At 38.0% G+C, this 26,076-nt stretch overlaps 1 protein-coding gene across 1 annotated transcript in view; it reads right to left on the reverse strand.

Annotated features, from left to right (window-relative positions):
* Positions 1-20,355: 20,355 nt before the first annotated feature.
* Positions 20,356-26,076, reverse strand: part of LOC146993982 (uncharacterized) — a 47,828-nt gene continuing 42,107 nt past the window's right edge. Inside the window, exon 2 of the mRNA XM_085826686.1 lies at positions 20,356-21,691. Coding sequence (XP_085682812.1) covers positions 21,635-21,691 — 57 coding nt within the window. The 3' untranslated portion in view covers positions 20,356-21,634. The remainder of the gene's footprint in view (positions 21,692-26,076) is intronic.

Here is a 26,076-nt window from a genome sequence, read left to right on the forward strand (position 1 = left end):
GGGGTGGGGAGAGAAAATGTTCTCACGACCCTCAGATATCTTTTCATAAATATATTTTTTATCAAAGTGTTTCTTTCATCCCGATCCTTTTAAGAGGTTGGAATGACCCTGACATTTAGATGGGGTCGCGATCCCGACAGATGTCGCGCGAGTATAAAAGTGTGTGTCCTCCGCGAGATTTCTTCATAGAACAGAAGAAGACGTGAACTGAGCTGGTAAGTCCCTTTGGTCCTATGAATATGGTTATCTATAAACTCGATTTGATTCTTAGTTTTTTTTAATAATGATAATAATTATAACTTCATTTAAAAAGGCCTTTGAAACTTCTTAACCCTTTGAAAAGAAAAATGTCTCTTTCAAGACGACGACTCTAAAACGTTTTATTGTTTCCCCCCCTTTCTACATCTTCCCTGTTATACATATATACCTTTTCGATTCTCTTTTTTGCTCCTGTTTGTGGAAGACATCACCGTATTCATCGCCATGGCGTGTTCAGAAAACTTTATCGTGCTCGATCTAGAGGGTTTCCAGTCCTACAACCACAAGAAGGGTGAATTTACCTACGTTTTAAAAGAATTGGGCTATGCGACAAAAGATTTTTTGACCGTGGGATCGTTGACGTTTACTCCTCCTCACCCCTTCCACCAACTGAGTGAAAAAAACCAAAAGACAAATGCCTGCCTGACAAGAAACCGGCACGGACTTCGTTGAAACGAGGGTCATATTCCCTACAACCATTTAGGACGCATTCTCCAATCGCTCACTCACAGCTTCTCCACGATTTATGTGGTAGGATGCCAGAAAGCTAAATTCTTTGCTAAAGCCTTGGATTATCAAAAACCCGTGACGGAAATTTATGTGCCAGATGGAATCATTTGGAAGTATCGGGAAAAATGTGCCCGACATCATCAAAGGATGAAATATTTCCATTGTGCTGAAAACAAAGTGCGCAACTATCGATGGCATATTATGGAAGGAGATTTTCATATCAATCACGTCTATCCAGACGGAACGGAGAAAGAGGAGAGGATTCAGGAGGAAGCAGACAATCCTCTGCAAGCTTTTGATAAGGCCTACGATCAGTTAGAGAAGGATCCGTCCCCAAACGCGTACGATAACCTCATCCAGAAATGGGATAATCTGTCCTGTTTCCAAGTGATGGAACATCCGGATGAGCATACACCTTTAAACTTGATGGGCTCTTCTTCTTTGTCGTCAACTTCCTCCAATAACTCGAGGAAGACGGAGGGTTGGGGAGACACACCTGAAAATATTCCCCATTACGATCCAGCAGCCTGTTGGGACGAACCTTCCAAAGAATCTCATGAGACCCCCAAAATATCTTCAGAGGATCCAAAGACAAAATCCACTGAGTGTTGGGACAATGAACGGACAACTCATGCTCTAAAATCCACTAAGACTATGTCCACTGAATGTTGGGACAATGAACAGACGACTCATGCTCCAAAATCCACTGAGACTATGTCCACTGAATGTTGGGACAATGAACGGACGACGCATTCTCCAAAATCTACTGAGACTATGTCCACTGAGTGTTGGGGCGATGAAACCGAAAAGACGACAGAGAATTGGGATGACCGTTCTCAAAAGTATTTGAATTGATATACACATAAACTCAGGAGAAAAAAAATAAAGAAAGGATTTTTAGAAATAAGTAGAGAAAGGTTCTCCGCTTTCCCTATATTTATGGAAATGGACTGAGGAGAGAGAAAGAGAGACGAATCAGGAGACCAAAAAGAATGTGTCTTGGAAGGAATGAGTGCAAATGCATTCGATTCCTTCCAAGACCCATTTTTTTGGGTCCCTCTCTCATCCAATCTTGGAAAAGAACTTTGTCCTATTTTTCTAGGTCCATTCAAAAAGAAATGAATCTATCCATAAATTTTCTTAAAAGAAAAAAAAACAAAAAGATCCTTCACCTCATGACGGTCCAAAGTCGAGAAACTTGGAAAACGTTATCCACACTCTCCATCCAGTCAAGCTTCTCTGTAGAAAATCTAGTAGGTGCATCTGCACACTTGAACACCCGGCAGTTATTATTGGATGCGAAACGTCGAATGCTGAAATAGTTAACAGTGAGCCCATTCTTAAAGAAACGGGGATGTTTTATTCATCCAGTCGAGTGCGGAAAAATTTCTGAGAGCCGGAGAAAAATTTCTCTAACTGAAAAAAAAAAAAAAAAAAAAAAAAATACCCCCCTTTTAGTCTGAAAATTGATGTCTTCAATTTTTCGAAAATTGAAGACATCAATTTTCAAATTTTCACACTAAAAGGGTTTTTTTTTTTTTATATCTAACTTTGAACCACAGAAATTTTTTCCGGCTCACAGAAACTTTTCCCAGCCGACTCGATGTGAATAAAACTTTACTGTTTGTTAAGAATGTTATTTAATGGATCGATTTCAACCTATCGAGTTTCGCTTGAGTTCCGGCCGTGCTGTGGGCCCACCTGGATACAAGTTTTCCCCTTTTGGAATAGAATTTCCGTCAAGGTAGGCTACTTTTCCTCTTTTTGCATTTTTCATGTCATTTCATTTGTATTACTATATACTGAAAACGGGCGTTCAAACTGATTTCTAGGCTATTTCTATAAAAATGGAGCTCGATCCAAGAAAGAAATGATGTCTTTTTTTTATTTTGTGGACTGCCAATTTGTATTGGAATATACTGAAAACGGGTGTTTGAGTCGATTTTCAGTATATTTCAATACAAATAGAGCTCGGTGCAAGAAAGAAATGATGTCTTTTTTTTTATTTTGTGGACTGCCAATTTGTATTGGAATATACTGAAAACGAGTGTTTGAGTCGGTTTTCAGTATATTTCAATACAAATAGAGCTCGATCCATGAAAGAAATGATGTCTTTTTTTTTTATTTTGCGGACTGCCAATTTGTATTGGAATATACTGAAAACGAGTGTTTGAGTCGGTTTTCAGTATATTTCAATACAAATGGAGCTGGATCCAACAAAGAAATGATGTCTTTTTTTTTATTTTGTGGACTCCCAATTTTGTATTGGAATATACTGAAAACGGGCGTTCACGTCGGTTTTCAGTATATTTCAATACAAATGGAGCTGGATCCAAGAAAAAAATGATGTCTTTTTTTTACGTTGTGGACAGCCAATTTTGTATTGGAATATACTGAAAACGGGCATTCACGTCGGTTTTGAGTATATTTCAATACAAATGGAGCTGGATCCATGAAAAAAATGATGTCTTTTTTTTTATGTTGTGGACAGCCAATTTTGTATTGGAATATACTGAAAACGGGCGTTCACGTTGGTTTTCAGTATATTACAATACAAGTGGAGCTGGATCCAAGAAAAAAATGATGTCTTTTTTTTATGTTGTGGACAGCCAATTTTGTATTGGAATATACTGAAAACGGGCGTTCCCGTTGGTTTTCAGTATATTACAATACAAATGGAGCTGGATCCAAGAAAAAAATGATGTCTTTTTTTTATTTTGTGGGCACCCAATTTTGTATTGGAATATACTGAAAACGGGCGTTCACGTTGGTTTTCAGTATATTCCAATACAAATGGAGCTGGATCCAAGAAAAAAATGATGTCTTTTTTTTTATTTTTTGTGGACAGCCAATTTTGTATTGGAATATACTGAAAACGGGCATTCACGTTGGTTTTCAGTATATTACAATACAAGTGGAGCTCGATCTAAGAAAAAAATTATGTCTTTTTTTTTATTTTGTGGACAGCCAATTTTGTATTGGAATATACTGAAAACGGGCGTTCACGTTGGTTTTCAGTATATTCCAATACAAATGGAGCTCCATCCAAGAAAAAAAATGATGTCTTTTTTTATGTTGTGGACAGCCAATTTTGTATTGGAATATACTGAAAACGGGCGTTCGAGTCGGTTTTCAGTATATTCTAATACAAATGGAGCTCCATCCAAGAAAAAAATTATGTCTTTTTTTATGTTGTGGGCAATCAATTTTGTATTGGAATATACTGAACACGGGCGTTCGAGTCCTTTTTCCGACTATTTCTATACACATTCCACTATATTAAAATGACGTCATGGTTGAGTCCAAACAGAGTCGTCCCCGGATAGAGTCGTCTCCGGACAAAGTCGTCCCCGGACAATTTTATACCGAATTTGTATAGAAATATACTTAAAATGGGCTTGGAGGGGGGGCGGAGTCCAAACAAAGTCGTCCCCGGACCATCTTGATGACCAGACATATTGCCTTTTCAACAGCCCGTATTTTTCTGAACAAAAACGTGGAATACTTTTATAGAAAAGAGAAGAATTGAAAGTGAAAGTCAAAAAGCAAAATGGGATCGGCTGGGAAAAATTTCTGAGAGCCGAGAAAAAATTCTGAGTCAGAAAAAAAAAATATATAATATATATATTATATAATATATATTATAAATACTTTTTGTTAATTTTTATCATGTCTTCTAGACATGATAAAAATTAACTCACCCCCTTTTGTCTGGGTATGTTGTCTCACCGTTTCTAAAAATAGACCAGAACCCAGTCTTTTCTTGGAATTTAAAAGGATGAGTCATGGTCTATTTTTAGAAAGTGGGAGACAACATTCCTAGACAAAAGGGGGATGAGTTAATTTTTATCATGTCTAGAAGACATGATAAAAATTAACAAAAAGTTTTTTTTTTTTTTTTTTTTTTTTTTTTTTTTTTTACATCTCAGAATTTTTTTCTGAGCTCTGAGAAATTTTTCCTAGCCGATCCCATTTCGTTTTTCGACTTTCACTTTCAACTCTTCACTTTTCCTATCCACTGTCGTTGGAATTGTGTTCACTGGAGGCTATTTCTTTTTTTGCAATCTCGCTTTTAGTTTTCTCTGAGATTGTTTAGAAATGGCTATACAAATTTCACCATCTATATAGAGATGATGTCCAAACAAAGTCGTCCCTGGACCATCTTGATGACCGAATATGTATAGAAATAGTCTGAAAATGGGCTTCAGGGCCGGTTTCTGGACGATTCCTCTACAAATTCGGCCGCATCCAGAAAAACAAAAATACATAGTTTCTTTTTGGGTGGACAGGAGATGATAAATTTCTTTTCTCTCTCTCCTAATATTGGAGGAGAGAGTGGCCCAAAAAAATGGGTCTCGGAAGGAATCAAATGCATTTTGAAATGCACTCATTCCTTCCAAGACCCATTTTTTTGGTCTCCTGATTCAACTCTCCAGTCTATGGAATAGGGAAAGCGGAGAACGTTTCCCCTTCTTTAAGCGACTGGAGACCATATCGCATCATCATCATCATCATCACCATCGTCCTCTTTCTGATACTTTTCAACGAAGGCTTGATGTCTCTGGATGATTTTGGGGAGATGATGGATCCCGAATTGAGTGATGAAAAAGAGAGGACTCTTTTTCCTTTCTTGTTCGTCTTGCACAGTCTCTCGGAGGGTGATATACGTTTCCCCGTCCTCCTCAATTTTCGTCAGAGGTCTCATGAATATTTTACACATCCAAGGGAAGAGCGACTTGTTATGCAGGGATTTTGAAGCGACGAAGGCCGCTTCATTCGAAGTGAGGACAATCTGGTTCGGTTGACCCCATTCTTTGGAGTAGTTGTCCAAATCGCCTAGTCGAAGAAAATGGTGTCGATTAGGAAAAAAGACTTGGAGAACACTCGTCGTATGCGAGACGTTCGTAGGCAAGAGAGTCAAGATATCTTTGGCATTCCAGTACAGGAATCCTAGATCCACATACGCGTGCACGTAATAGTCATCGTTATATTCCAGTTTGAGCAGCATGGCTTTTGTATTTTTTTTTTCCGTTCTCAAGGCGAAACACTCGTCTGATATGAACAAGAGCTCGCTGGCGATCCGTTTATATAGACTCCTCAGAGAGAGAGAGGGAGGGAGAGGGGAGGAGGAGGAACAAGGTTGATGAATTCTAAAATAAAAAAAATGATAAAACATGAGTGTTTGTGAAGGTCATAGAGAGATGATTATAGAGTTGTTTTATTTTTTATTTTCTCAAAAGAAAAAACCAAAAGGGTTCCATTCCATACGACATGGCCTTTGAGAAGGTGATGGGGTCATGTGTCTACAAAGTTGATAAACTTTAGAATAAAAAAAAAGCTTTCATCACGTAGCTCTCGAGAAGAAAATGACAGGGGTCTCTAGGAGAAGGTCGTAGGTAGTATACAAAGGATGGTTGTTTTTTTTTCTTTCGTTCCTCTCAATCCCATGACCTTTCAAAAGGTGACGGGATGTTCTTTAGGAAAAAAATAGAAGGTCATAGAGAGAGAGAGATAGACAAAGTTGATTTTTTTTCTAGAAATCAACCGTCACGTCGCCCATCACGTGGTCTTCTCGTATATATAGAGGGGCGAGTGGAAGACAGACCCTATTTCCCAGAGAGAGAGACTGCTGTGCGTATCCATATTTCTACTCAAGATGATGATCCGCGTCTTATATAATGAGTTTGTGAGCATTCGCTGTTATGTGGATGACGGAAGATTGTTTTGGAACGCTACGGACATTTTGCCTCTGATTCATACTTCCAGTAAAAGAACCTGGGACATTCTCTCCGTGTTTTTCGACGAACACCACGTCTTCAGGAAAATAAAAGATCTTGAGAGTCTCGGCAGTTCTCAAGAGGGATATGTCCTCTCCAGCGAAGAAATGTTACATCTGGCCGAAAATAATCCTAAAAATAATCAGCTTCTGGTCTGGGTGTATAGCATTTTAACTCAGCCGCTGGTTCGAGTTGTACCCAATCAACCCGTTTACCGACTGCTCTATCCGGGGGAGAGATTTCCCTTCATCACCCTCTTTAATCTGGGAGTGCGCTACATACCGCCTCATCCAGGCATGACAGACTCTTCTACTTACCCTAAGCAATATGCCAGCGCTTATTGCCAGACAGACCCCCATCAAGAAAAGGTCGTCGAGACTCAAACGGATCCTCTGGTGGTCTCTTTAAATGTCACTAAAGTTATCACCTTCTAAAAAAAACAACCACCACCACCCAAAAAAATTTGCTCCTCCTCCAAATTTTTTTTTATCTTCTCGAAAGAAAAAAAAAGAAACTTTTCCATCTAGGCTCTTTCTTTCAATCCCTCTTAAGAGGGAGAGGGAGGAGAAAAGAAAGAGAGTTCTGAGGAGGTAAAAGAAATGGGTCTGGAAGGAAACGGGTGCATTGCGAGAAAAAGAGGGTCCTCTTTTCTTTTCTCGAAATGCACTCTTTTCCTTCCAGACCCATTTTTTTTTATCACTTCTTCAAACCAATCTTGGAAAAAGGGGGGGATACAATAAATTGTGTGTAAAGTCCATTTCGATCAAGACTGGATTTTGTTTTTGAAAAGAAAACATAATGTTATATATAGATAGCTAAATTTTTATCATGATATTCTTTAAGAATTTCTTAGCCATTTGTCAAAGAAGGGGACTATAATTGAAGAATTTATCAATTTGGGAACATGTCACCCACGGTAAATCTAAAATCTTGGAAGTGGATACTGGAAAGCCCCGCTCTGATTATAATTCTGAGTTCTAGCATGGGACATTTATTAGATCAATAAACTAAACTATTTTTCTAGTCTCATATTCTCTCTTGACTAAGGTTTCAGATTTGGGTAGAGAGAGACACTGTTCTGAACAGAAACGTGGAATGCTTTTATAGAAAAGTGAAGAGTTGAAAGTGAAAGTCGAAAAACGAAATGAGATCGGCTGTCAAAATATTTTCAGAGCTCAGAAAAAAATTCTGAGATGTAAAAAAAAAAAAAAAAAAAAAAAAAAAAAAACTTTTTTTTAATTTTTATCATGTCTTCTAGACATGATAAAAATTAACTCACCCCCTTTTTGTCTGGGAATGTTGTCTCCCACTTTCTAAAAATAGACCATGACTCATCCTTTTAAAGAATAGAATTCCAAGAAAAGCCTGGGTTCTGGTCTATTTTTAGAAACGGTGAGACAACATACCCAGACAAAAGGGGGATGAGTTAATTTTTATCATGTCTAGAAGACATGATAAAAATTAACAAAAAGTTTTTTTTTTTTACATCTCAGAATTTTTTTCTGAGCTCTGAAAATATTTTGCCAGCCGATCTCATTTCGTTATCATTTTTTTTATTTTAGAATTCATCAACTTTGTTCCTCCTCCCCTCTCCCTCTCTCTCTCTCTCTGAGGAGTCTATATAAACGGATCGCCAGCGAGCTCTTGTTCATATCAGACGAGTGTTTCGGCTTGAGAACGGAAAAAAAAATACAAAAGCCATGCTGCTCAAACTGGAATATAACGATGACTATTACGTGCACGAGTATGTGGATCTAGGATTCCTGTACTGGAATGCCAAAGATATCTTGACTCTCTTACCTACGAACGTCTCGCATACGACGAGTGTTCTCCAAGTCTTTTTTCCTAATCGACACCATTTTCTTCGACTAGGCGATTTGGACAACTACTCCAAAGAATGGGGTCAACCGAACCAGATTGTCCTCACTTCGAATGAAGCGGCCTTCGTCGCTTCGAAATCCCTGCATAACAAGTCGCTCTTCCCTTGGATGTGTAAAATATTCATGAGACCTCTGACGAAAATTGAGGAGGACGGGGAAACGTATATCACCCTCCGAGAGACTGTGCAAGACGAACAAGAAAGGAAAAAGAGTCCTCTCTTTTTCATCACTCAATTCGGGATCCATCATCTCCCCAAAATCATCCAGAGACATCAAGCCTTCGTTGAAAAGTATCAGAAAGAGGATGATGGTGATGATGATGATGATGATGCGGTATGGTCTCCAGTCGCTTAAAGAAGGGGAAACGTTCTCCGCTTTCCCTATTCCATAGACTGGAGAGTTGAATCAGGAGACCAAAAAAATGGGTCTTGGAAGGAATGAGTGCATTTCAAAATGCATTTGATTCCTTCCGAGACCCATTTTTTTGGGCCACTCTCTCCTCCAATATTAGGAGAGAGAGAAAAGAAATTTATCATCTCCTGTCCACCCAAAAAGAAACTATGTATTTTTGTTTTTCTGGATGCGGCCGAATTTGTAGAGGAATCGTCCAGAAACCGGCCCTCAAGCCCATTTTCAGACTATTTCTATACATATTCGGTCATCAAGATGGTCCGGGGACGACTTTGTTTGGACATCATTTCTATATAGATGGTGAAATTTGTATAGCCATTTCTAAAGAATCTCAGAGAAGACTAAAAGCGAGATTGCAAAAAAAGAAATAGCCTCCAGTGAACACAATTCCAAAGACAGTGGATAGGAAAAGTGAAGAGTTGAAAGTGAAAGTCGAAAAACGAAATGGGATCGGCTAGGAAAAATTTCTCAGAGCTCAGAAAAAAATTCTGAGATGTAAAAAAAAAAAAAAAAAAAAAACTTTTTGTTAATTTTTATCATGTCTTCTAGACATGATAAAAATTAACTCACCCCCCCTTTTGTCTGGGAATGTTGTCTCCCACTTTCTAAAAATAGACCATGACTCATCCTTTTAAAGAATAGAATTCAAAGAAAAGAGGGGACGACTTTGTCCGGAGACGACTCTGTCCGGGGACGACTCTGTTTGGACTCAACCATAACGTCATTTTAATATAGTGGAATGTGTGTAGAAATAGTCGGAAAAAGGACTCGAACGCCCGTTTTCAGTATATTCCAATACAAAATAGGGCAGTCCACAACATAAAAAAAAGACATCATTTTTTTCTTGGATGGAGCTCCATTTGTATTGAAATATACTGAAAACCGACTCGAACGTCCGTTTTCAGTATACTCCAATACAAAATTGCCTGTCCACAACATAAAAAAAAGACATCATTTTTTTCTTGGATGGAGCTCCATTTGTATTGAAATATACTGAAAACCGACTCGAACGCCCGTTTTCAGTATATTCCAATACAAAATTGGCTGTCCACAAAATAAAAAAAAGACATCATTTTTTTCTTGGATGGAGCTCCATTTGTATTGGAATATACTCAAAACCGACGTGAACGCCCGTTTTCAGTATATTCCAATAAAAAATTGGCAGTCCACAAAATAAAAAAAAGACATCATTTTCTTCTTGGATCGAGCTCCATTTGTATTGGAATATACTGAAAACCGATGTGAACGCCCGTTTTCAGTATATTCCAATACAAAATTGGCAATCCACAAAATAAAAAAAAGACATCATTTTTTTCTTGGATCGAGCTCCACTTGTATTGGAATATACTGAAAACCGACGTGAACACCCGTTTTCAGTATATTCCAATACAAATAGGGCAGTCCACAAAATAAAAAAAAGACATCATTTCTTTCTTGGATCGAGCTCCATTTGTATTGAAATATACTGAAAACCTACGTGAACGCCCGTTTTCAGTATATTCCAATACAAATTGGCAGTCCACAAAATAAAAAAAAAGACATCATTTCTTTCTTGGATCGAGCTCCATTTGTATAGAAATAGCCTAGAAATCGGTTCGAACGCCCGTTTTTAGTATATTGTAATACAAATGAAATGACATGAAAAATGCAAAAAGAGGAAAAGTAGCCTACCTTGACGGAAATTCTATTCCAAAAGGGGAAAACTTGTATCCAGGTGGACCCACAGCACGGCCGGAACTCAAGCGAAACTCGATAGGTTGAAATCGATCCATTAAATAACATTCTTAAAAAACAGTAAAGTTTTATTCTATTCCAAAAGGGGAAAACTTGTATCCAGGTGGGCCCACAGCACGGCCGGAACTCAAGCGAAACTCGATAGGTTGAAATCGATCCATTAAATAACATTCTTAAAAAAAAGTAAAGTTTTATTCACATCGAGTCGGCTGGGAAAAGTTTCTGAAAAATAAATTACCCCCCTTTTTAGTCTGAAAATTTGAAAACTGATGTCTTCAATTTTTGAAAAATTGAAGACATCAATTTTCAGAGCAAAAGGGGGGTATTTTTTTTTTTTTTTTTTTTTTTTTTCAGCCAGAGAAATTTTTTTCCGGCTCTCAGAAATTTTTCCGCACTCGACTGGATGAATAAAACATCCCCGTTTCTTTAAGAATGGGCTCACTGTTAACTATTTCAGCATTCGACGTTTCGCGTCCAATAATAACTGCCGGGTGTTCAAGAATGCAGATGCACCTACTAGATTTTCTACAGAGAAGCTTGACTGGATTGAGAGTGGATGACTTTTTCCAAGATTCTCGACTTTGGACCGTCAAGAGGTAATGGATCTTTTTGTTTTTTTTTTTTTTTTTTTTTTTTTTTAAGAAAATTTATGGATAGATTCATTTCTTTTTGAATGGACCTAGAAAAATAGGACAAAGTTCTTTTCCAAGATTGGATGAGAGAGGGACCCAAAAAAATGGGTCTCGGAAGGAATAGAATGCATTTGCACTCATTCCTTCCAAGACCCATTTTTTTTGGTCTCCTGATTCGTCTCTCTCTCTCTCTCTTCTTAGTCCATTTCCATAAATATAGGGAAAGCGGAGAACCTTTCCCTACTTATTTCTAAAAAATCTTTTCTTTATTTTTTTTCTCCTGAGTTTATGTATATATCAATTCAAATACTTTTGAGAACGGTCATCCCAATTCTCTGTCGTCTTTTCGGTTTCATCGTCCCAACATTCAGTGGACATAGTCTCAGTAGATTTTGGAGCATGGGTCGTCCGTTCATTGTCCCAACATTCAGTGGACATAGTCTCAGTAGATTTTGGAGCATGAGTCGTCTGTTCATTGTCCCAACACTCAGTGGACATAGTCTTAGTGGATTTTGGAGCATGAGTCGTCCGTTCATTGTCCCAACACTCAGTGGATTTTGTCTTTGGATCCTCTGAAGATATTTTGGGGGTCTCATGAGATTCTTTGGAAGGTTCGTCCCAACAGGCTGCTGGATCGTAATGGGGAATATTTTCAGGTATGTCTCCCCAACCCTCCGTCTTCCTCGAGTTATTGGAGGAAGTTGACGACAAAGAAGAGCCCATCAAGTTTAAAGGCGTATGCTCATCCGGATGTTCCATCACTTGGAAACAGGACAGATTATCCCATTTCTGGATGAGGTTATCGTAGGCTTTTGGGGACGGATCCTTCTCTAACTGATCGTAGGCCTTATCAAAAGCTTGCAGAGTATTGTCTGCTTCCTCCTGAATCCTCTCCGCTTTCTCCGTTCCGTCTGGATAGACGTGATTGATATGAAAATCTCCTTCTATAATATGCCATCGATAGTTGCGCACTTTGTTTTCGGCACAATGGAAATATTTCATCCTTTGATGATGTCGGGCACATTTTTCCCGATACTTCCAAATGATTCCATCTGGCACATAAATTTCCGTCACGGGTTTTTGATAATCCAAGGCTTTAGCAAAGAATTTAGCTTTCTGGCATCCCACCACATAAATCGTGGGGAAGCTGTGAGTGAGCGATTGGAGAATGCGTCCTAAATGGTTGTAGGGAATATGACCCTCGTTCCAACGAAGTCCGTGCCGGTTTCTTGTCAGCCAGGCATTTGTCTTTTGGTTTTTTTCACTCAGTTGGTGGAAGGGGTGAGGAGGAGTAAACGTCAACGATCCCACGGTCAAAAAATCTTTTGTCGCATAGCCCAATTCTTTTAAAACGTAGGTAAATTCACCCTTCTTGTGGTTGTAGGACTGGAAACCCTCTAGATCGAGCACGATAAAGTTTTCTGAACACGCCATGGCGATGAATACGGTGATGTCTTCCACAAACAGGAGCAAAAAAGAGAATCGAAAAGGTATATATGTATAACAGGGAAGATCTAGAAAGGGGGGGGAAACAATAAAACGTTTTAGAGTCGTCGTCTTGAAAGAGACATTTTTCTTTTCAAAGGGTTAAGAAGTTTCAAAGGTCTTTTTAAATGAAGTTATAATTATTATCATTATTAAAAAAAAACTAAGAATCAAATCGAGTTTATAGATAACCATATTCATAGGACCAAAGGGACTTACCAGCTCAGTTCACGTCTTCTTCTGTTCTATGAAGAAATCTCGCGGAGGACACACACTTTAATACTCGCGCGACATCTGTCGGGATCGCGACCCCATCTAAATGTCAGGGTCATTCCAACCTCTTAAAAGGATCGGAATGAAAGAAACACTTTGATAAAAAATATATTTATGAAAACATATCTGAGGGTCGTGAGAACATTTTCTCTCCCCACCCCCCGCCTATTTCAAAAAAAAAAAGTCTTTCTTGGATCGCGTCAAGATTACAAAACAACTCACAGGACTTGTTTATCTCGATCTTGTCAGGGTCACCGTTTCACATAAGAAGATGGATGGACCCTGAACTTTAGACATGATAAAAATTAACTCTACCCGCCTTTTGTCTGGGAATAGGGTCTCACCGTTTCTAAAAATAGACCAGATCCCATTCTTGGAATTCTATTCTTTAAGAAAGGAGGAGTGATGGTCTATTTTTAGAAAGTGTGACACAACATTCCCAGACAAAAGGGGGGGGTAGAGTTAATTTTTATCATGTCTAAGACATGAAAAAAATTAACAAAAAGTTTTTTTTTTTTTTTTTTTAAAGGCAGAAAAATTTTTCTGAGAGAGCTGAGAAAGATTTTTCCTCCCAATCTTTTTCGACGATGAAAAGGGAAAAACTACTGATCCGATCTCCCTACGCTTTAGGGAAAAAAATACTTATGAAATATTCATGTGTTGAAATTGGCTATTCAAATAAGTGACATTTTATTTCTCATTGGAACTGTTCAACGGCGAATCCACTCGTCTCATTCTTTGGGGTAGGGGATGAAAGTACAGCGGTTTGTTGAAATCGATGATAGTTTCCTCTTTAGTCGGCGGAACTGTAAATCTATCCCGTCTTAACTCTTCTAATCTCTTTGAAAGTCTTTCCACTTGCTCTGCTAAGGTTTCCTCGGTACTCATGGTCTCTCTTAGTTTAGGGAAGTCTTGACGTATTGGCTAGAAAACAGAGGCTCTTTTTCTCTCTATACATATATCATTTGGGAGCGTGTAATTTATAAATCCTTGTGAAATCTTTCTACGTCTTGTGTAACTTGGAAGATTCGTCTTGTGTAACTTGGAAATTCTTCTTCTTCTCGTCGATTGGGCTGGAGTTATGGAAAAGAAATGGGATTGGAAAGAAATCAACATATTACAAAAAAAAGGAACTTTTTTTTTCTATTTTTTTTTTCTCTTGGGATTTACATACCATTTCATTCATGAACATTCAAGGGTTCTCTCCAAGACCAAATTTTAGAAGAGGACCACAAAGAGTACACTTGAGGATCCTCTTTCAGGTCTAGGTGAGATAAGGGTTGAGACCAATATTCTTGGGTCTCTAAAGCATCCCAACTTAGACATTTATTATTATTATTAGAAAGTTCATCCTCCTCCTCCTCCTCATCGTCGCACGAGTTCTCCTGGGGAGATTCTTCCGCTTCCTCTTCGACAGCTTTGCTTTCGGAGGGGTAACAATGTAATTTCCGGAAAACGTAACTACCCTCCATCAAATGGTATCGAAAATTTCTCACCTTGTTCTCGGCACAATGAATCATCTTTTGGAAATATTGGTGTCGCGTGCATTTCGACTTGTTCCGCCACTCGGTTTTCCCTGGGATGTAAAACTCGTAAACGGATCGCTGGCAGAGCTTGCTGAAAAATTCGGCTTTATCGTATCCATTGACGTAGATCACCTCCACATTTTCGGTCAGTATTTTCAGGATCGTAGGAAGATGCTCGTAGGAAAGACGACCCTCGGTCCATTGCAGGCCGTGTCGGTTATTTGTAGTCTGGTTGACCACAGCTTGATTGCGGGACGATAAGTCATCGTAATGGACAGGAGGGAGAAAAATCATGGATCCGCATAAGGTTAAATCGCAAGTGATGTAGCCCAGTTCTTTCAAGATGAAACATATATCTCCCGTCTTTGGATCATAACAGTGAAAGTATTCCATGTCCAGAACAATGTAGGAATCTTTGAGAGGTTTGGTACTCAAAATGTCCATCTTCTTCAATTGAGGAAAAAAAGAAAACAAAATTCTCTCTCTCTCTCGCTGTGTGTCCTGAAGGAAAAAATGGATAGCGTTCTCTCGCCGTCTCCTCTTTTATAGAGAGAGAGAGAGAGAGAAGGTTGCACGTGACAGGTCGTATGAATTCTGGGAAAGGTCACATTCGTATATATATATTTGTTTTTTGAATAATATCGTGCGTATCTCAATACACATCCATCATCATAATAATAATAAAGGTCACCTTGGAAAGAAAAAGAAATAAAAAACATGGAACTCGTGCTTGACTTTGAAGGTTTCTACGATTCTCAAGGAGCCTTTATTGTGAAAGAATTGGCTTACGTCACATTGGACGGTACTTCTCGAGGGGTATTTGTTTTTAAACCCCCGTTTCCATGGCAAATGCTCACCGAGAAAGAAAAACGAACCGCAGTGTGGGCAAGTGATTATTATCACGGCTTGTCGTGGTACGAAGGAGAAATTCCGTACAGTTATTTTCCATGGGTGTTAACGATGTTGACGGAACCTTTTTCCATGATTTGGGTGCGAGGAGAAATGAAACGGCGATTTTTAGAGAAATGGTTGCAAAGATCCATTTATTGCATTTCGGGATCGACGCAAGAGATTCTCAAATACAATGGAATCGAACACATGAATTGTCCTAACCATACAAAAGGTTTTTTCCATTGCGCTCTACAAAAAGCAGTTCGGTATCATTATTATTTAAAGACACAGAGAAAAAATTCGCAAGGTCGATCCTGCACAATTCAATCTTGACAGAACTCATTAAAAAAAATACATATATCATGTTACTTCTTCAACAGCACAGATGGTTCTGAAGTGAAACTTGGAATTTTGAAATAATAGATCAGGGAGAAATCATTCTTAATAAAATGGTAAAGTATTCTTAATAAAATGGTAAAGAAGGGGGTATATTATTATTATTATTATTATTATTATTATTATTATTATTATTATTATTATTATTATTATTATGATTGTGGCAGATTCGTTTTCTACATGGAAGTCTAATCTCCTCCGAAGACCTTTTCTGGGGATCGTCGATAGATGGTTTTTCAATAGGAATCGTTTCCCTCGGATCCTCAAGAGATAGAGGGGGGTCCTGTCTTGAGACATGGAGCGGTCTCTCCTCCTCCTCCTCCTCCTCGAGAAGTCTTGAGAAAGGGAGAGGATTTTCGGTTCCCTTATTCTTGAGGGGTCTTGACAAATTGAGAGGTCCCTCCTCTTCGAAAGAGAGAGAAGTTTTGGTTCCCTTATTCTCGAGGGGTTTTGACAAATCGAGAGGTCCCTCATTTTCGAAAGAGAGAGAAGTTTTGGTTCCCTTATCCTCGAGGGGTTTTGACAAATCGAGAGGTCCCTCATTTTCGAGGGGTCTTGAAAAATCGAGAGGTTTTTCATCTTCGAGGGGGTTTGATAAAGGAAGAGGTCCCTCCTTCTCGAGGGGTCTTGATAAATGGAGAGGTTTTTCATCTTCGAGGAGGTTTGACAATGGGAGAGATTTCTCCTTCTCGAGGGGTCTCTCTTCCTCAAGGGGTTTTGAGGAAGGGAGAGGTTTTTCATCCTCGACGGGTTTTGACAAACGGAGAGGAATCTGAACAGGCTTCTCCTCATCCCCATCATTATTGAGGAGGATGAGGATAGGCTTTTGGAAAGGTTTTTTCTTTTTCTTCTGAACAGGCTCCTCTTGATGCTCGGGGAGAGGGATGGGGTAGTTGTTCCACCATTCTATTTTTTCTTGCTCGAGGATTTTTTCAAAAGTCGTAGCTTCTCTAAGATGAGACGAACGAGGAGTCCTCGAGAAGAATATAATAGGTATTCTTCCCAGTCTTCTCGATCGAGAGAGGTTCGTGCAAACATTTGTGCAACCATTCACTAAAATTAACGAGAATCCCTTTTGTCTTCTCAAGACGATCCATAATCCTATTCATTTGCGAGACGGTTAGAAAGTGGGACGTGTAAAAATATTTGGCTCGTTTCATTAACAAAATTTGTGCATCCAAAGGTGGAATGTCACGAGCCATCAACACGTTTTCGTCGGACAAAAATTCGTCCCGCATCTTTTGATAACTCCCCACGGTATAATAACCCGCACATTTTGAAAAATCGGAGGCTTTCAGGTAAACGACTCCTTGGATGATATAAAAGGAAAGATCAACATATTTATATTTGAAAGGAATACACGTAGTGAGCTGGGGATGCCTCCTCATGATCCACTTGGACAAAAATACGACTTTGGGGCTCTCCCCTTTTATTTATAGAGAGAAAGAGAGTGTGACCTTCCCTTCCCTCCTCCTCCTCTGTCCCAGCTTCCTCTATCTCTGGACGTCCTTGGATTGGAAAGGGTGACTTTGAAAAAAAAAGGAAGGTCATGGTTGGATAATTTTTTGTTTATTAAATTATTACTTTCACTTCCTCATTCCCACACACATTCATCTTTTTAAGAAAAGAAAAAGAGGTCATGGAGATAAGATTTCTTGGAAAGAAGAGAGAGAGAGAAACAAAAAAAACAAATAAAACGGACGTCATAGAGCCTCTATGTGCGTCTGTGTGTGTCTATATAGATATATAAAAAGACGAGAGTACTGGGCGAGATCATTTCTTTTCCATTGGGAGCCATGTCGCTATTAGACGTTTTTCCAACTCAACGGATTTCGAACGGGGAGGATTTGAAGACGCTAAAGCAAATCTCCAACTTGAAAATTTTTTTGGCGTGTCATTGTGCGACATTTATTCCGCATTTACCACCTCATCAAGCGATCGTTTCTTTCAACCAAGATGTCGAATCCTCCAACCTGCTCCTTCAGAATATATACAGAAATTTATTCGAATCGCAACAAACGAAAGAGGAATCTCCCTTCTCTTGGAATCGGATGGATCGAGCTTTGAGACGGCCCATTCAAACAGACCGGCGATATACAGATCCGCGCACGAGTTTTCGGTGGAAGAATATTTTTCTCACGAAACGATATTTTACGTTTGGAGTGAGAACGACGGCTGAGGACGAAGTTCATATTGTTCAAACCACAGCCGCTCCTCTCGCCTATTACGAATCATCGTCCCCCAATCTGAAGGAAAGAAGTTTTAAAGTCAGCGACAGGATGAAATATAAGAAATATATTCTAAGACCTTTTCAAAACTATGTCGTTCCCCCGAAAACGCAATATCTCATCGTCACAACCCAGAAGAGTCTCTTTCTCGTCGATCGGTGCTCGTACTCGCTTTGGAAACAATTGAAAGAGGAGATTTCTTTCCAATCGCCGATGATGTTTCAAGAAAAAGAAGAAGAAAACCCTCCGCCACCTTTACCCATCCCTTCCTTAGATGATAAGAGGAGCTGGACCAAACCGTCATGGCCCGAAACAAAATCGACCCGGCAACGGAATGAAATTGAAGTCATCACAATTGAAGATGAGGAGGAAGAAAAAAAATTACCTCTTAAAAAACGGTCGACTTACCGGAACCTACCTGGCGTGCAAGATCCGCTTCAGAATCCAGAAGCTTCTTCTTCTTCTTCTTCCCCGACTTGTTCAAACAGGCAACCTCTTTCGGACTCCTCACAGACAGAACCTCTTCCAGTATCCTCTTCTTTTTCTTCTTCTTCTCCAACCTGTCCCGACATCATAGAGGTAGAATGTCAGACGGGTAAACAAGTTCCAACAGGTCCAGAAATCATGGAGGCAGAATCACAGCCGGGTTCACAAGTTCCAACGGGTCCAGAAATCGTAGAGGCAGAATTTCAGCCGGGTAAACAAGTTCCAACGGGTCCAGAAATCATGGAGGTAGAATCGCAGCCGGGTCCAGACATCCTAGATCCCTCCACTTATCCCAAAGAGACTCCAAGTGTTTCAAGACAGCCTTGTGAGGATCCAGCCCTTCCCGTATGGAATGATTATATGGACTTACAAAATTTGGTGCAACAGGAAGGAGAAGAAAATAATCATACGGATGGGTGGGTCAAAGACTGTTTAGATCATTTAACCTCGAATGAAATTGAACTGTTATGGAATTGCATTTCTGAAATCACATCGGAAATGGGATAAAAACAAAAAAAATAATTTTTTTAACAATTGGAGGAAGTTCATTATATCAATAAAAAAATTTTATATAGAGTCCAATCTTGGTGGTTCACTTCAGTTTTCCAGCATGAGGTGATCCACGTTTCCCGAAATATGGATCCCATTCCAAGAGAGATTGTGTAGAGCCTTCACTTCAGTTCTTTTTTTTTTCCTACCAAGAGGAGAGGGTCCCCAAAGAGCTACCCATGTCCAAAGAGAGAAAGTGTAGAGCGTTCATTTCAGTTTTTTTTCCAAGTTTAGGGGAGGGAGGTCTCAAAATGACACCCCCCCCCATTTTCAAAGAGAGATGGTGTAGAGCGTTCATTTCTGTTTTTTTCCAAAGTTAGGGAGTTTTCAAATGACTACCCATTTCAGAGAAAGAGAGAGAGAGAGAAGGTGTAGAGCGTTTATTTCAGTTTTCCAAGGTTAGGATGGTGGTGGAGAATCCTCCAAAATGGCTACTCATGTTAAAGAGAGAGAGAGAGAGAGAAAATGCGTAGAGCGTCCATTTCAGTTTTCCAACATTAGAAGGTCCCAAAATACCTTCTGAATTCAAAGAGAGATCGTGTAGAGCGTTCATTTCCAGTTCTCCAAGATCAGAAGAAGAGGGTCCACTTTTCCCAAAATGGCTTTCCGCATTCAGAGACAGCGAAGTGCAGACTTCAGTTTTTTCCCTTCCCAAGAATAGAGGGTCCCAAAATGGCTTTCCATTTCAAAGAGAGAGGGAGAGGCGTTCATTTCCATTCTCCAAGATAGGGTCGTCTGCTTTTTTCCCAAAATGGCTTCCCAATTCAAAGAGAGAGAGTGAAAGGGTATGTAGAGCGTTCATGTTCATTCTCCAAGATAGGGTCGTCAGCTTTTTCTCAAAATGGCATCTCCCCATTCAAAAAGAGATCGTAACCAATTTTTTCCAATTTTTTCCAAGATGGGGGGGGGGAGAAGAAAACCTAGGATGGAATAACACGACACACAGAGAGAAAGAGAAAAAAAAAACGCCATCTTGTCATTTTCTGTTAGGGTACGGTGTTCGAATACTTTTGTGACCGACTGTACTTTGTTTTTGAATAACAAGGGTTAACAAATCACAAATATAAATCTCCGTTAGTAATTCTTTGTTACCAAAACGCGTTTGCAATGCTTCGATAGCGCTCTTGTAACTATCGCCAGTTGGAGGAAAGCTTTTAATTATTTCCTCTGCGGGAGAATTCTTCTCCATAGCCTGTGCCAAATAAGCAAATTTATCATTATTATCTAACGTAGGATCTTTATCAATCTTTTGGAATTGCCCCCAAAATCCTAGCCATTTCTTCACGTTACCATCAAAGATAGACAATTTAATCTTCGGATAATGTAACATTTTATTCTGAACAAAGCACGGATAAATTAAAATTACATTCGGGATACCAAAAGTGAGATCTTTTTGTTTACTTTCCATAAGTCTCCACCTATCAAAATATAATTCAGATTCATCCATTTCCTTAATAAGTAAAGTCTCATCTGTAATTTCTTTAAACATTAATTCTCGTATTTTCATTTCAGTAGCAAACAAAATTTTAGCTTTCTCGGCAATAACTTTTATTTTAATAATTTTTCTTCTTGATTAAATTTAGTTTCTTCATTGTCAAATTCATTACACGCTTTGCTGAATGGTCTTCTATATTGAGTTCGTGCTACTTTTAAGGCTTCCATGATTCAAAAATAAAAAAGTCGCTTACCTTGCAGACAATGTCCTGTCGCTTGATGCCAAATGTTGATTTTTCCGCTAATATCCTATGTGATATATCTGACTTCGAATCTAAAATTTTCTGAAGAACACAAAAACCTTGTCTAAAACTTAAAGGTTTATTTAACTGGAACTTCAACACTGATGAAAACTTAACATCATAAACGAAAACTTAACATCTTGGGCGGAAAAACATTCAAAGTGCTTTAAAGTAACAGCTATGCCGGCACGGTGAAGAACACTTTCCTTTAAAAGACAGAATCCATCTAGCCCTTTCGGCATATATCTCCATTCGCTGGATTCAGACTTCCGCTCCTACGTGTTTTGGACTTAAACGGCCAGGCTGGAACTGGAATAGGACTGGATCAGGACCGGAACAGGACTGGAACAAGACGGGAACCGGAATAGGAGTGGATCCGCAACAAGACGGGAACCGGAACAAGACGGGAACCGGAATCTCTCATCCCCTGGCTTCTCCCCCGGGCAGGTCTATTCTGGCTCGAACTAAAATGAACTGCGGTGCCACTAAGGAAAGCATCTCCTTTTTATTGCCGGCGGTTGCCGTTACTACAGGCCATTATGCAAATATTTAACACTAGAATGCCTCAACCGTGTTCTATTCGATTCATAACTCCATTCCAAGGATTCTTTCATAGAAAAACATTATTCACTAGCTGAGCCGGATGGGGCCTTATCGTCCATGAGAATGAATTCATCCCTGACTGCTACAGTGTACAGAAGCACAGTTGGTCTGAGGATCTCATCCCTATGTTGCAGAGCTGTTAATGCTCCATTCCTGATAATGTGCACGTCGGTACGGCCATTGTTAGAAATGTCGGCCCAGATCATCACTTTGCATCAGCCAAATAGAACACTTTTATGCACAAATGGAGGAGTATTGCTCACGAAGTTCTCCTGCCATCTCGTCCAAGTCGGATGGAATACATGTTACAGATTTCCTATAGAAGAGCAAAGGTTAGTACTTGATTATTTTACACTTTTGTTATTTGTAAGCGGATTAGAAATGTGATTATTTTATATTCAAACATTAGAATAATTTTATCCTTCATGGCATGGTTATATGACTTTATGGCATATATATGATTGTATGTCCATTAAATCTATTGGTTTACTTATACGAATATCATACGAATTATATATATCATACGAATTTTATCAGCAAAATTTAATCTTACAGAGGTGACTTGTATTAAAAATAAGCATTTCAGCAATCTTTTCTATTTAATTTTTAGTATGTAGTCATTTTTAATTTATGTAGTCATTTTTAATGGAAAATTTACTGGGTTAAAAAATGCTTTTAAATACTGAATCATTTAACACTTTAATGCACATTTTCTAGCTTTTACTAATATATTTGCTATAAAAAATTTAGAAGTTGTCTGGTACTTTTGAGAAAGAAATTTGTTAAGAATAAAATTGCTAAAAAAATTATGAAAATTTTCCTCAAAATACACCTATGCTATATTTAACAAAAATTAAAATGATCTAAATAGTTTCTCTGAAGTCCTCCAAAATATTAATTATTGACAAGATGAGGGTATATTAGTATTAAAATGATGATAACTCATCAGAGATTTACATTCATCACGTCCAACAAAACACATATCTTTGGCAACCTTTTTTGCTATATTTGTAATATACGTAATATTTTCTTATCGTATCACTCTGATGCAAGCACTTTCATGTTTCTCTATCAGTAATTCTAGGACCTAGTACCCAAAATGATCTTACAGAACGACTTATTAATTTTTATAGCAAATAAATTAGTAATAAATAAATTAACTTTGTGCATGTATGCTATTCATTTAGATATTAAAACCTTAACTTGTAAAACTGAATGCATCATGAATTTTTATCTTTCGATTACTTTAAAATTTTTAGATGAACTTATAAGTTATTTCTCTCGCCTTCTTAGCATGCCTTCGTAGTGTTCTGGTCAGTAAGCTCGACGCGAATTCGAAAGGTCGAGTCCCGGAGAGCGGACTACTCAATTTTCCCTTCTCCTGCTTCCAAAATACCTAATGTCTCTACAGTGGCGCCAGAACTAAAAGGGTGGTGGATGATGATACTCCACACCCAGGATTTGGCGATTGGGTCCCCGAAAAACCGCAGTCGCCCTTTAAAAGGGGAAGTATATAAGGTATTTCTGCGGTCTTCTTAGCATGCCTTCGTAGTGTAGTGGTCAGCACGCTGGGCGCATATTCTAGAAGTCCGTGGTTCGATTCCCGGCGAGGGCGTTGCTCATTTTTCATCACTGCTGCTTGAAAAATTCCCAATGTCTCTACAAACTTTATGTTTTATGCATGTATGCAATTTGTTTAGACTTTAAAAATATAACTCGTGAAAATGCATAGCGGATGTTTTTTTTTTTTTTTTTTTTTTTTTTTTTTTTTTTTTTTTTTTTAGATTACATTATGCATGTATACAATTTATTTAGACGCTAAAATATAGTTTGAAAAATCGAATAAATTTTTTAGATTGATTTTTATATTTTATGTAATTCGTTTAGATGTTAAAATTATAACGGGTGAAAACTGATTTGTAAATTGTTCAATTATTGAATTATTTTTTAGGTTTTGCATATTAAAATATATAACTTGTAAAAAACTTAATGCAGAATGAATTTTTTTTATTGCTTCATACGTGGATTGCTAATTTCCTTAATGATTGGAGATGGAGAAAATTTAGACTAGTTCATTGAATTCGCTCCAAAAAAAGTTATACAACAGGATTGCACTTGCAACTATGGCGATTTTCAGTTTAAATAAAATAGTGTGGCAAGAGATTTTGCCATTTTGATATAATGTCATGTCAAATATTATGATTGCGTTTTTGTAGTTGCAAGTGAGTGGTAGTACAAGAAATTATGCATGTAATTCATTAGAGGATAATTCACAACATTGTACTTGTAGTGTGTCACTCAGTGTAGAGATGCCGAACGTCGTCATTTGTCTCCCAACTGCAGAGTCGTAAGCAAAAAGAAGTGGTATATTTTTCTTTTTTTTACTAATTTTATGATCTAAAATCAAGCAAATAATTTAATTTCCAAAGGCTGCTGTTACACTAAAAACGTAACAAATTAAAAGTAATGATGAATAAATTTCAGGTAGCTTTCATGGTGTTATTTCTTTAACATAAATCGTCTTTTCACTAAGAAAGCACAATAATATGACAATATCTAATAAAATATCTTGATTTATATTTGCCTGTAATTTAACCTGTATTCTTATGCTACTCTCTACTACTCTTTAGACCATAAATAATTGGAGAAGCTGCTGACTGTATGAAGTCATAGAATGAAATTCAGTTCGCGTTTGCTTCACTGTGATTCGTCAGTTCTTGTGCTAAGCTGCCATAAAGTTCAAAATTTACAAGGAGAAGAAAGGTTCAGTGTGACCTATGTAGGTATTTACGGGATTTTGTCTTTGTAAGTAAGACAAGAACGATCACTACATGAACAAATCCATTTTTAAACTATAAGAGAGCTCTCTATTATTGTATTCAGAAAGTGGAAAATTACGTGAATATTTTTAAAAAATGTCAGCACTGAAAAGATTGGGGGGAATACAGTAATCCATCATTGGCAGGTCTTGAAAAAAGCAACATGCATTGTAATGAGAAATCATACCAGCTTTATGACTAAAGGTTAGAATCAGCCGCAGTGCAAAAAGGGCCATGCTCATTCTGGTTCGACATTCAAAAACTGTTCATCACAAATTCACTTGCCAAAGCCAGATGAAATAAACAGACTGCTTACAACATTTGTGACATAGTTTTGCATTTGAAGATATTTTATTTCATTTGATACTATCTGGTATTTAATCTGCAAGATGATGAGTTTCAAAAATTTGTTTTTATGTGGGTCACAACAATTTTTACACTGATGTTCTTTTAACAAAGTAAAAATATGCATCAGACAATTGTATAGTTCATTAATGTCATATATTTTGTTCATTTCATAAGACTGGATCAAATCATTCCATTATTTCGTAACAGTAGTACAGTCAAAAGTCGTTAATTCGGACACCCATAATCCGGAGTGATCTATAATCCGGACCTCAAAGCTACAAACTTTCTGCGCATGCGTCGCGTTCACGCATGCGCATAGGTGTTTACGCGTGCGCGTAAGATCTTTGCGGCTGTGAATATGCCTGTGCGCATAGTACGTTTACGCATGCGCATTTAATGTATAACGGACGATATATAAGCTAAGTTAAAATTATCTAATTCAGTTAATGTTGCAGATTTCGTTGTTCCTTAATCTTCGAATTGGATCCGGCTTATTATTTTTTGCAGACTGTTAGAGCAATTTTATAAAAATAAGCTTGAACTTTCGATTATGTCAAATAGAATTTCCGATATATATTTACTAATATGTAAAGGATGTATAAAGCGAGAGTATGTTTCGAAGTCCATTAAACAGAAAGTGGAATTGCTGCAAAAAATGGATAAAGGCATATCCTTTGATTATGTAATCATTCCGAAATATGTTTATCAATTTCACTCTGCTCTGCGGGGGGGGAGGAAGGACGCGGCGCGCAATGAATTGGAAGTTGATCTGTCAGCACTATCCTTATTTTCAGAGTAGATGTTTTTATTTTATTTGGCTTATAATTCCTTACTAAATGTAGTATTTCATCTCGATGTACTCCGTCTTTGATATGATTTAAATCAAGTTCCTCGTCATTATAATTCGCTTCCGATAGTGAAGAAAGTAACACAGAGGTTATTGAAAACGAAAAAATTTCGATTGACAAATTAGTCGGTATTGTCGACACAGCAATTATAGGACTTGAACAGCGGAACTTTGTAACTAAACAAGAAATTATGTCTGTTTAATAGAATTAAAGAGAAAGTATTATCACATGAAACGAAGCCACTTAAACAACTTACATTGAAAAAAATGTTTAATAAAGCAAACAAATAAATATTAAGCTTTTTCTTTTTGTAAATTTTGATACCCTTTAGATCATAATTGTTCTTTATTTCATAAATTACGGTTTCATATTTTCAATTTTATAATTTCTGCATGCCATCTTACCAGATTTAAACTGATGATCTATAAATCCGGAAAAATCGATAATCCGGAATCGCCGAAGTCCCGACGAGTCCGGATTAAGGACTTTTGACCGTATATAAATTTGGTTAAGTTGCCAGCTGAAATATCCTCTGCAGCAGAATTTTGAATTTTCTTTTCTGTTTCTAGGGCAAACTTGCTAGTAAATTCCAATCTGTGTAGCTATGTAATATCGATCCATTAAATGCCATGGTGCTCATTTCGGTATCATATACATTAGTTCGCCTAAGTAACACCATCTACTTA

This window comes from Stegodyphus dumicola, chromosome 11 (genome assembly GCF_044657685.1).
Source record: "Stegodyphus dumicola isolate Sdum_Otavi_A_Nest chromosome 11, ASM4465768v1".
NCBI lineage: Eukaryota > Metazoa > Arthropoda > Arachnida > Araneae > Eresidae > Stegodyphus > Stegodyphus dumicola.